The sequence below is a fragment of the Globicephala melas genome, chromosome 7 (assembly GCF_963455315.2).
Source record: "Globicephala melas chromosome 7, mGloMel1.2, whole genome shotgun sequence".
Classification (NCBI taxonomy): Eukaryota; Metazoa; Chordata; class Mammalia; order Artiodactyla; family Delphinidae; genus Globicephala; species Globicephala melas.
This window is the reverse complement of record NC_083320.1, coordinates 69,368,886-69,381,977: the sequence shown is the minus strand read 5'-3', so window position 1 is coordinate 69,381,977 and position 13,092 is coordinate 69,368,886. Positions and strand designations below refer to the sequence as shown.

Below are 13,092 nucleotides of genomic sequence, written 5' to 3'. Positions count from 1 at the left end.
TAGTGTTATGAGTGCTAAAGGAGATTTGATGACATTTTTAAAATGCAACTTATTTTGAATGCCATTGAATTTCCCCCCATTTTAACTGTTTTTGAAAACGTACAGATTTTCTGATTTGAAAAAGCTTTAACGTCTCTACCTTCATAAACCCAGTCAGTTATTCCATTATAGATTACATCTTCTTTCCCAGTCCATGTGACCCTCTGACTTGGCAAATTTGGTTCATTTTTGACATAAATATCATTTTTCCAAACGTACGCCTAGAAAGATTGGAAAAAAAATATTGATACATAATATATTTTATTCTGGATTTTAAAAAACTTACCAATTATTTTATCCTCAAAAAATATTGGTATGCAAGTGTAATGATTACCTAAGCGTATTCCATTGATCAGGAGGAAGAGTCATTTACTCCCTCCTCTCACGTTCTTAAACTGTAAGTATAGATACAGAAGCCCAAGAAGCAGCTCACAACCACGCTATTTGGATAGCAAAGTGTATGCGAAGCCTGGGAAGACTGACCACTTCTATAGCATGATGTGTGCTATGCATTTCTCTCCAGGGAAGGTGAGTAGATGTAGGGCAGCTGCACGTCCAGAGGGTGAAGTCAACTACAGATAAACAGTCTGTCTTCCTGTTTAGATTCTTCTGGACTTCTGACATTCTCCTAAGACTATAGCACATGAAGGTATATCTATAGTGACAACATAGAGAAAGTCACAGAACTATCAGAAAGCAGGAATGCCTCAACAAAACAAAACAAAACCCAAAGTGCAACAGAATTAGAATTCAAGACTTTAATGAACATTTTCCCAGTAAATAAACAATTCCCTAACAGTAGTTCAGAAACTTTCAGGAATTGTATTTACTCTGTTAGACTAATAAAATATTATTTTAGGCAATAAAACTCTGTTTGATAGTGATGTACTGGCTTCCTAAGTATCTGCTCTGTATCATGGTTAGCAGCTTCTGCATATGAGAGATTTGAGCCATTATTTTTCTGACAAGGGGAGAGACTCACTAACCAATTTATGACCCACTGGTGACCATGTGACCCACTGTGTGTTGTTTGGGATTCTCTCTTCTGTAATTAGCTGCCTGGAAAAAGATAAAGAGAAACATTTCCAAGTGAATAAATCACAGTGGAATTTCTTTTCTTTTTAAATTATTATTATACTAGAAAAGCATAACAGATTTTGGGAGGAAGTCGCTGACCTTTTATTTAAGTCATAAATGTCATACGAAGCTGTGTAGGAATGCCTCCATTGCTGCAAAAGAAAACAAACATTTTAGGCTTCTGTGATTCTTGGTAGTTTGACCACTTGCTATAGGAGCCCAGCTGAGAGAGAAAGCCATATAACATTGTATAATTCCCAAATTTTATATCTTATAATTCCCTATCTAGATTCTTAAAATTTTGGAATTAGAAAATATCTCAGAAATCATCTAGTACAAACTCCTCTGGATTTTACCTATAACTTTTCTCTGGCCTCATCTCTGCAAAGGAGACTTCCCAGGACCACAGTGGGCTGAGGTGCTGTTTCCTGTGGCAAACATTATTCTCAGCACTTACCACAGTAATGTTAAGTTCAGCTGTTTAAGAAAATGCAAATTTTCCCTTTTCAACCACCTTATTGGCAAAATATCTTAAAGAACTCTAATTCTATTGCTGGTAGTGATGGGGAGAGATGTTTACTTTCCTACACTGATCATGAAAATATAAAGTGTTACAGATTTTTTGAAAGCCACCTGGCAATATGTTTTAAAATTGAAATACATATACCATCAATATTTTAAATAACCATCTCAAGAATCTAAAACATGAAAAGCAACCAAATCCAAAGAAATTAGAAGAAAAGAAGTAATAAAGGTCAAAGCAGTAATCAAATAGAAAAAAATACAATAGAGAAAAATCCAACAAAGCTAAAAACTGGTTCTTTGAAAAGACTAATAAAATTACTAACACAGAGTAAGAAAAAGAGTATGAATGAATAATATCAGAAATGAAAAATGGGATACCACAATGGGCTCTACAGACATTAAAAGATTATAAGACCTTATTTTAAATGTTTTTTACCTATAAATTTTAAAAGTTAGAAAAAAGGACAAATTCCTTTAAAAGCAAGTTATCAAAAGTGAGACGAAAGAGTGAATTCTGAATAGTTTTACATCTAATATAAAACTGAATCCATAAAAAACCTCTGTACAAAGAAAACTCCCAGCTCAAATAATTTTACCAGCAAACTCCTTGTCATTTATCCAAATGAGCTGAAAACTTATACCCACACGAAAAACCTACACACAAATGTTTACAGCAGCTTTATTCATGTTTGCCAAAACTTGGACATAACCAAGATGTCCTTCAACAGGTGAATGTATAAACAAACCACGGTCCAGGCAGACTATGGAATATTATTCAGTGATAAAAAGAAATGACCTACCAAGCCATGAAAAGAAATAGAGGAAACTTAAATGCATATTGCCAAGTGAGAGAAGCCAATCTGAAAAGGCAACATACTGTATGATTCCAACCACATGACATTCCAGAAAAGACAAAATTACAGACACAGTAAAGATCAGTGGTTGCTAGGGGTTCGGGTGAAAGGAGGGACGAACAGGTGGAGCACAGGGGATTTTTAGGAAAAGTGAAAATATTCTGCATGACACTATAATGACAGATAAAAGTCATTATACACTCTACATTTGTCAAAACCCATAAAATGTACAACACAGAGAGTGAACCCTAATGTAAACTATGAACTTTAGTTAATAATAATGCGTCAATATTGGCTCATCAATTGTAACAAATGTACTACACTAATGCAAAATGTTAATAATAGGGAAAATAACAGGGGTCGAGGTGAGGCAGGGGGGGTGGTGAGGAAGTATATGGGAACCCCCTGTACTTTCCACTCATTTTCTGTAAACCTAAAGCTGCTCTAAAAAATAAAGTCTATTAATTCAAAAATAAATGAGCTAGAGCCATAGCAGATGACTTGGAAGAAGTTCCACATGGTACCACTGAGTGAGAAATGCAATTTACAGAAAAGTATGGAAAATAGGATTCTATTTTTATAAAATAAACAATAACTAAAAAGAATCTCTATCTTCCTAGAATTATATGAATAAAGAAACAAATATAAAATATGGATATGGGTATACAATAGATTCTCAACATGGGATACCTGGGGAAAAGGCAGAGGGGTGAGGAGTAGGGAGTCAAGAAAAAATGGTAAAAAAATAAGACTGAAGATTTTTTAAATATATGATCATAGATTTGCATTTATGAAATATTATGTTTATATGTGGATACATACATAAATTAAAGATTTTTTTTTCAAAATTACTTGTCTGTATGTCTGTTTTCCCTACCATACTCCTAGAGATAAGAAATTGTGTCTTATTCATCTTTAAATACCTGGAGTCTGGTCTAGTACAAGCCACATAGTATATATTCAAGAAACAGACCAAACTAAAATAATCAAAGTTTACCTATGAGGCTGAAATAGATGAAATAGGTAGCCCAAGACCCCCAGCTGTATTAGCAGAGCTAAGACCTGTCAGGTCCCTAATCTTGAAAACTATTTCCCACTTATCATTCATCACCCTCCTGTCCTCTCATGTCAACAAATATTTATTGTCTCCTCTTCTTTGCAAGTCATACATTCTTTTTTGAATCCTGAATTATTCTGACACACTCCATGCTTGTTTCTGGAAAACCTCTGAGTATAATACTCACTAGAGCCAAAAGTTGTGGTACAGGCTAAAAATATTAAGAGATTTAAGAAGTTTTGAGATCATTTCAGGGTGACAGATCTATCATGGGTTGTAAAGGGAAATCCAAGATGTTTGTATATTCACTTAATCTTCCGAAACAGACTCATCAGTCTATTTAGGCTATAAACATTGGCACCTGTCCTCTTGATTAGGCATTACTGGATAAGACAGGCTCCCTCTTTTTGAGGAGCTCATAGTTGAATGGGGGATATGGAGACATAAACTACAAGAAAAGAATCACAGAGCATGCAGTGGAGGTGGGTGGGGAAAGGCAGGAATCATAAATTAGGAATTGGGGAGGGAGAGAGGCTTATGGAAAAGGTGACTCTTGGACTGAGTCTCAGTGGCAGAGGACTGCCACACAGAGAAGGAAAAAAAGCATCATAGCAGAAAGAGGTTCAAGCACGAACATAGGAAAGATCATGTTTAAGAGCACAAACTTTGGAGTCTTCTAACCTGGATTCAAGTCTTGCTCTAGACTGAATATTTGTATTCCCCCCTTACCCTCAGTTCATATGTTGAAATCCTAGCCCCCAACGTGATGGTATTCTGGAGATGGGATCCCTGGGGAGTGACTAAGTCACGAGGGGGAAAGCTCTCATGAATGGGATTAGTTTCCTTATAAAAGAGACTCCAGAGAAATCCCTTGACCCTTCTACCATGTGAGGACACACGGAGAAGACGGTCAACTATGATCCAGGAAGTGAGACCTTGACAGATACTGAATCTGCTGCCACCTTGATCTTGGACTTCTCAGCCTCCAGAACTCTGAGAAATAAATTTCTGTTGTTAAGCCACCCAGTCTATGATGTTTATAGCAACCCAAATGGACGAAGGCAAGTCTCCAATATGTAATATCAGGCAAGTTTCTTTCTAGACTTCAATTTTCTCTTTAGGAAGATGAGGATAGTGACAGAAACAATCTCAGGGGCACGAGAATGAACGTGAAGTATTTAGCAGGACTCCTGGACATTGTCAACAAGTCACAGACGATGCAACTATTATCATCGGTACAGCATTAAGCGATGAGGCGAGATGCTATGAGAACATCCATACTAGGCTCTATGGTCCTTACTTATTTATGTTTTCTTTTTTTTAAATTAATTAATTTTTAAAAAATTATTTGGTTTTGTTCACTGACTCACTTACCTTTTTTTGTAGCTACACCTTAAAATTAAGAATTGATCTTTCTGAATGCACTAGCTCAGTCATGGAGAAACCATGCAGTAGGATCTAAAGAGCACTGGCAGTAGACCTCCAGGGAAATTGAATAAAAGTAGACTTTTCTTTGTTCTTGATGTGTGTCTTGAGAGTTGATTAGTCAACACATTTACGCTGTATAGAAAATTCTGCTGGATACTCCGGGAAGTAAAATAGAATATAGAGTTCTCTATTTCAGTAATCTTTTGATTTAATGCTCGGCAATAAAACGTATGAAGAAAGTAAGCTAATGTGATAGAGAGTGAATGTTGGGGGGGACAGAGTAGCATCAACAAAGCCTGGACCTGAATTACTAAAAAGGGAGAGCATATGATGAGCAGGGGAAGAAGGTGCCAGGATGAAGCAATAGCAAGTGCTTTGGCCCTTAGATGGGAATGAAAGTGATGCTTGAGAAATATGAAGAGCTTTGCACTTAAAGGTTCTTAACTTTGGATCACTGAATCACTTGGGAGTCCTTAAAACTACCCACGCCTGGACCCCATCCATAGCTATGCTGAGTTAGTTGGTGTGCAGTAGGCTGTAGGCATCTGTATTTTATTATTTATTTATATTTTTTTGCGGTACGCGGGCCTGTCACTGTTGCGGCCTCTCCCGTTGCGGAACACAGGCTCCGGACGCGCAGGCTCAGCGGCCATGGCTCACGGGCCCAGCCGCTCCGCGGCGTGTAGAATCTTCCCGGACCGGGGCACGAACCCGTGTCCCCTGCATCGGCAGGAGGACTCTCAATGGCTGCGCCACCAGGGAAGCCCCTAGGCATCTGTATTTAAAAAAAAACTTCCCCAGGTGATTGATCCTAAGGAGCAGGCAGGGGTGGGAAGCACTGGCCAAGCTTGGTGAGTGCAGAGAGGGAGGTGCGAGGTGGGTTCAGAAAGGCAGAGTGGCAGGATGAAGGGGACAGAATGAAAACAGCAGAAGCAGTTAAACGCACATGAAAACTCCCGTGATACAACAGATACAAATTACCAATGATGGTTGTCCAGCTAAGGTCTACCAGTGAAATACATCCGTTAGTACACACCATATGGCACTTGTTGAACTTGGCTAAATAGCAAATTGAGCTGGTATTTACCTTGCTGTTTCTACCTTAACCTCATAGTCTTTATATGTTTGTCTTTAACTTGGGAAATTGTTAATCTGTGGTTCTCAACCCTGGCTGCTCATTAAAATACTCTACGTATTAAAAAAAAAAAAAAAAGAAAAGAAAACTGATGACAGCTTCACCCCAGAGACTTCAATTTATTGATCTGGGGATTGGACCTGGACACTAGGAATTTTTAAAAGCTCCTTAAATGATTTTAATCCGTAGACAGCAATAAGAACCACTGAATTAAACAAACACTAATTCATTAACTGGGAACAGATGTGTTAAAGTTGGTTTAGGCTTCTGATTCCTTCCTGGTGGATTGGTTTAGCAGAATATAGTCAGCAAGGCTTCATGTCCAGGAAATGGAGCCCAGCACAATGAATCAGGGCAAATATTACGAGCGGGAGTTACCATCCCAAAATGGGAAACGGAGTACGGGCTGGTCGGCATGGCCTGAATACAGGAGCGCTGGTGTGTGGGATAAGGTCACTCAGTATTTACTATTTATTCTAGAGAAAAAAGGCAGAGGTAGGGATCCCCAGCTTTGTATTTTGTTTTCAAGCAGAATCTCTCTACAGGTTTTTAATCTTTCCGGTATGTCTCAAAACTGCCTATACACAACAACCGTTGTCAAATCCATGAATAATCAAAAAGCTGCAGTGAAAGTCACTGGCGATCGGCAGCCACCCTAAACATGAGAAGGATGTGTGATTAGGCTGTAACCTTTCCCCAATGTGTGAGAATTTGATGTTGGGCTGGGCAACTGGAGGAAGCTGAGCGCTCCCTGCAGGGCACTGGTGACCGGTTCTGAGGCTGCCCCTTTGGAACGGTTTGTATATGGTGGGACCTGGGGGCTGGGAGGTGGACCGTGCAGAGTCTCTTCTAGAGGATGAGAAGTTTAACTGTTTTTAAAGCAAATGCTTGAGAGTTTTAATATATGTCGAACTGAGACAAAGGAAATAAAGGGTTCTATTACTGGATGTACAAGTCAGACATGTACACATACTTTTAAATTATAAGTTCTATTTTATTAACTTATGTTTTTAGTATCTATGTATAATATTACTTTAGCTTTTTAGTATTTGAAAACCCTGAAAATGAATTTCTTTTAAAACGTTCGTTAGACTTATCTTTTATGAATGAGAATGACCATTTCTCCTTCTGATACCGAATTAATGAGTTTTTAGCGCCTACTCTTTTACCTAGGTATCAATCCTAAATAGTCACAGACTTGAAATCAGTTATAAAATAACATACTCATAGGATTCTTTAAATGTCACAGTAAAAAAGCATTTCTTTTACCTTCACATAGTTGTGTTCGAAGAGAACATATTGTCTATCAGGAGATACTGAATAATCATTCATAGAAAATCCAAATTCATCCTGTCAATCAAGTAGAAAAAAGAACAATTGAATGATTCCATTTAACTGCTGTTATTGAGTACTTACTGTGTAGAGGGTACGGTTCTAGACTTGTGGCTGGTAGCTTGAGAGGTTCCGGTCTGGAAGAGGGGGCACACTCCCTCGCACAAATGACCATGAGGCAAGGTGGGTGGTGATCAGGGTTAGAGAATCAGGGAGGGAAGGATTTATTTTAATGAAGGAGAGATGGCTATGTGGGTGGGGATCAGGAACAGAGAGAGAACTTCCTCAGGAGGGGAAACAGCAGGAGTAAAAACCCAGATGCAGAAAGGGCATGCATATTTAGAGACTGCCTAAAGGTTAGTTGTAACCTGAATACAGTATAGGGTGTGTCAGACAAAGAGAAGACATAAAATTAGAAAAATAGCCAAGGCCTAGATATAAGAAATAGACCTATGAACTACTTTTTTTTTTTTTTTGGCGGTACGCAGGCCTCTCACTATTGTGGCATCTCCCGTTGCAAAGCACAGGCTCCGGACGTGCAGGCTCAGCGGCCATGGCTCACGGGCCCAGCCGCTCCGCGGCATGTGGGATCCTCCCGGACCGGGGCACGAACCCGCGTCCCCTGCATCGGCAGGCGGACTCTCAGCCACTGCGCCACCAGGGAAGCCCTGAACTACTTTTTGCACATGGATGTGATGGAATCTTATCTGGCTTTTACAAAGATGCTCTGGTGACCCAGTGGCTGAGATGAGATGAGAGGGGAGGGGTTACAGTAGCCCTGGACTTGGGCAATGCCGTGGTCTGATTCACAGAATGGAGAGAGGGACACTCGTTAGAATACTGTCACAAGATTAATCAAGGCTTCGAACCAGGACTATACCGTGGAAATGGAAATCCGAGAGACACTTGACGTTGCAAGGGAGGACTAATAGGTTTTGTTGAGTAGCTAAATAAGGGGAATGCCCGAGGAATCAAGGATTCTGAGGTTTCTAGCTTAAGTGACTTTGAAGAGGGCACTATTTACCAAGATTGGGAACTCAGGAAGTGGACTAGTATGCCTTCCGTTTGCTAGGAGAGGGAAGGGGAAATAACTAGTTTAGCTTGGGACACTGAGTTTAAAATGACTGCAGGCCATCCATGTGCCAGAACCGGCAAGCTGTTGGAAACAGAGGTCTAGATCTTGGGAAGAGGTTAGTATTACAGGCATGTATTTGAGAAGCACCTGTGCTGTGGAAGTGCATGGAATTCGCTGAAGGAGAGCATGCAAAGTGAGGAGGGAGGGTAGCAGTGAAGACACGGCCCTGCGGAGCACTTACACGTAAGAGTATGAGCAGAGGAGGAGGAATCGTCAAAGGAGACTAAAAAGTAGCCAAGGCAGGGAGCATTCCAAGAAGAGAAAGATCCACTGTGCCATATGCTGCAGAGAGAGTCCAACAGGATGAGAAACGATAGTACTCATGATTTGAAAGGTTATGAAAAAGAAAATCCCCAGAATTCCCTTAAAGCATGAATTAATTATGTGATTAAACATACAAGTGTACTGTTCTCCAAGAACATGGAGCTGTTTTCATATTCAGCATTGAATAGCAAGATATTATTTTCTTGTTTGTAGAGATATTCATGATCTAAAGAGAGAAAACGGCCAGATCAGTATTTCAAGTTGCTTTTAAACATCTTCATAAGCTAAAAAACCATGCAATAAAAATTTAAGACAAATTCACACAAGTACTAAAAAGGCATTTCTAAGTTGGAAAAACATGAACTGATGAATATTACACTAGTATGCCTTCATTTTTCCATCATTATTGTAAAGGGTTCAATTTACATTTAACTTTTTATAGTACATATCAAAGAAATACTCAAGTTTCTTTCTGTCTTATCCCCCTTTCCACACTTAAGTAGAAAAAAAATACTTCCCATACGGTTAAAAAAAAATAAGAATATTTTCTCAGTGCCATAAAAGTGCCCCACAACCTAACCAGAATGAAAATAACCATAAAAATCAGCCCCCTCTCTGCCAAAAATCCTTACCTGAAATCCATCGCAAGGTGTAGAACTTCACTCTAAAAGTATTTTTTAAATAATCGGTTAGAGTGTAGGTTCTGCGACTATCAGCTGTAGCATCACCTGCTGGTTGGAAAAAAGAGCCAAATGTTCAGTAAGACGGGATAACCTGTTTCGCATATAAAAAAAAAAAAAAGGATATCTACAATATACACTAGTCACAAAATACAGAAATACACTGACAAAATGCAAAACACATTTTGAAAGAGTTCGGACTGAGAAAAAGGGTAAAAATGCATTTAGCTGTTAAAGTGTTTGCGAGAGTGTGTTTTTCACGGTGCTACATTAGTGAGCTTCATTTCGAAGGTCTAGATCAACAATGTCCAAGGGAAATATAGTGTGAGTACACTTTCTAGTAGCCATATTTAAAAATTTTTAAGGTGAAATTAATTCTAATTGCATATTTTATTTAGCCAGTATATCAAATATTTTATCATTTCAGTGTGTAATTGGTCTTTATATGCTATTAATAGATCTTTCACATTATTTCTTTTCATACTGTCTTTAAAACCTGATATGTAATTGATGATTACAGTGTATCTCAATTTGAATGGGCACCTTCCCAGTCAATGCAATCATGCAGTGGATGGCACGAGGCTAGATTATCCTTTCGTGAGGGCCTGAGGTCCACTTCTAAGCCCTCTTGCTCTGCAAAGACCTTTAAGATATACTGATCACCCAGTTCAGAGATCTTCGTTTCTATCATCATTTTTCCTTGAATTTGATTAAAGTTTACGTGAAACCTTTCCCTTGGATTCTGTGACAGCCTCAGTCCTTCTCCTAACTCTCTGACCATTATTTTTCCATCTCCTACTTTGACTCTATTTTTCTCCACTGACCTGTAAGGCAGAAATGCTTTGATATTAGTCTTCAGCTTTCTCCTCCTCTCTCTCTACAGTTTTCCTTCCAGGGAACTCCAGAGAATGTGAGTTCCAGGGCTTCAGGTATACTTACCATTTAGATGAATGACAATATCTGCTCTCACCACCTTAGCCTACCGCACCCACGCTTACATTTCCAGTGCTTCTTAGTTGACTTGCCCCACTCTAACCCTATACACACCCTGTCTAAAATAATTGTCTTCCTTCCAAAACTAGATTTCCACAGGAAATTTGTGTGGTTTTATATTCTGTTACTGAAGACGCCAATTCAAAGGCTGAAGATCATTTTGATGTCTCCCTCTTTTTTACCATCCCCTACAACCAATCAACCCTATTGACTCTTCCTACGAAATCTCTTCTCCAAATATCCCTGCCATCAGGTTCTCCCAATCTAATTCCTGCCCTGCACCGTCACCAGAATGATCTTTCTAAAATGCCACTATCATTCTGGTGATCTCTTCCTCAAAAGCTTCCAATGAGTCCCCACTGTCTACAGGGAGATTCAGACTGCTTAGCCTGGCAGTTGCAGCCCCACAGTCTGATGTGAGACCTTTCCAGGCTTATTTTCACTCTATCCCTGCAAGAACCTTCTAACCTAGTCACACTGATCTGCCTACTGAACCCAGCAGACCTCCTTAGGCTTGTCTGACTCTACTCCTTGTCCTAAGCCACTTCCTGGCATGTCCTCAACGGCTTCCCCATCTGTCACAAGCCTGCCTCCTCCATTTCCCACCTCTGTCATGAAGACCTCAATTCGGCCTCTGACTTTTGCCCCCATGCTACTCATTGGGCTCCTGTCACTTACTAACTTGTGTTGATAACTATTTTTCTATTCGGCCTCTGACTTTTGCCCCCATGCTACTCATTGGGCTCCTGTCACTTACTAACTAACTTGTGTTGATAACTATTTTTCCATGCCTGCCTGTGTAATCTACTCAGCTGGGCCATGTATTCTTTTGAAGACAGGGCTTTGGGTTTTTGTTCATTGGTTTGGGGTTTTTGTTTTTGTTTTTCATCAACCTTAGCATCTAGCACAGTTGTATGGCATAAAAGACACACACAAAAAAAGTTTTTGTTGATTGGAGTAGGGCATCATCCTATAAGCACAGTCAAGCCAGTGTGATTCCTCTTCCTCAATCCCAGAGCCTCCACTGATGACAAATACCTTAAAGTCTTTTTCCAAACTCTCTACATTTTCCACGTACGTGTAAACATACACTCACAAAATCAGCCACTACCATAACATTCCTATAACTGCAGCTCTTTTCAGGGATTTCAAAGCCAGCAGTATCTTCTCGTTTAATTTTTTACAGCCTGTGGAGAAGTAGATCTCGTACAGGAAATGCTCTTTCAAAAAGTGTTCTTGGGTTTCCCTGGTGGCGCAGTGGTTGAGAGTCCGCCTGCCGATGCAGGGGACGTGGGTTCATGCCCTGGTCCTGGAGGATCCCACATGCCGCGGAGCGGCTGGGCCCGTGAGCCATGGCCGCTGAGCCTGCGCGTCCGGAGCCTGTGCTCCACAACGGGAGAGGCCGCACCAGTGAGAGGCCCGCGCACCGCAAAAAGAAAAAAAAAAAAGTGTTCTTAAGGTTTTATTCTTTGGATTTGATCTGATAACATAGTTTTGTTTCTGCCTATAAAACCTTCAGCTTCGATAGATAAAGTTGCTACCCTTTATTTTATTATTTTATTGATTTTGTTTAAGCCTAGTTTGTTAAGTAAAATATTCTTTTAAAAACTTTTGTTTTTCAATTCAATCCTGCATTTCTCCCCTGAAAGTTAATAAGATATTTGTGTTTGTTAGCAAAAATATAGCAAGTGAGTAAAGCCAGTCCTTGAGTTTAACCTTTAAATAAGAAGTAAAGCCTTGTGCTACAGAAAATAATATTTGAAACTCATGTTGGACTACAAAATTACAAATCTGGATTTGTTCATTAAACACCCTCAGTTGTTTGTATTCATCCAATCATCCTATTATATAAAAATAGTTATAAAGTGAGTATCATTGTTGAGGATAAATACCCTGCTATCAAGAGCTATTAGTCTAAAATGAACATAAAACACATCCCCAAATTAGTACAAATCAAGGTATCAGTGGTAAGAAACATTCACAATCCTAATATTATCTGCTGATGTAGATGTTTAGATAGATCTGTAAATAGAAATAGATCAATTTATACACACACGCATATATTACAACCAACTGAATGTCTGTGTCCCCTCAAAATTCACATGTTGAAATCGTAACCGCCATATGATGGTATTAGGAGGGGGAGCCCTTGGTAGGTAATTCGATCATGAGTACTAATCCTCATGAGTGGGTTTAGTTCCCTTTAGAAAGTGACTCCAGAAAGCTCTCTCCCCACTTCTGCTATGTGAGGACACAGGAAACGGGTCCTCACCAGACACTAAACACCGAATCTGCTGGCATCTTGATCTTGGACTTCTAGCTTCCAGAACCGTGAGAAATAAATGTTTGTTGTTTAAGTCATCCAATCTCTGCTATCTTTATAACAGCAGTCCACACATACTAAGACATACATATCTATAACAAGACAGACATATCAACATAAAGTGTCTATCACTGACTCTTGATTTTGTGAGAATGAACTGCATACCTCCAATATAGATCAGATACAGTGCTATCTCACATGAGGGTATTTGCCCAGGTTTTAAAGGACAACACACTTCAATCTGGAATAA

General features: G+C 39.4%; 1 protein-coding gene across 1 annotated transcript in view; it reads right to left on the bottom strand.

Annotated features, from left to right (window-relative positions):
* The window catches only part of DPP4 (dipeptidyl peptidase 4), a 76,976-nt gene that overhangs the window by 45,645 nt on the left and 18,239 nt on the right, over positions 1-13,092 (bottom strand). The window contains exons 3-8 of the mRNA XM_070045854.1: positions 9,479-9,577; positions 8,981-9,072; positions 7,385-7,465; positions 1,216-1,268; positions 1,026-1,098; positions 140-260 (exon numbers count right to left, since the gene is read on the bottom strand). Of these exons, the coding sequence (XP_069901955.1) occupies positions 140-260; positions 1,026-1,098; positions 1,216-1,268; positions 7,385-7,465; positions 8,981-9,072; positions 9,479-9,577 (519 nt within the window). The remainder of the gene's footprint in view (positions 1-139; positions 261-1,025; positions 1,099-1,215; positions 1,269-7,384; positions 7,466-8,980; positions 9,073-9,478; positions 9,578-13,092) is intronic.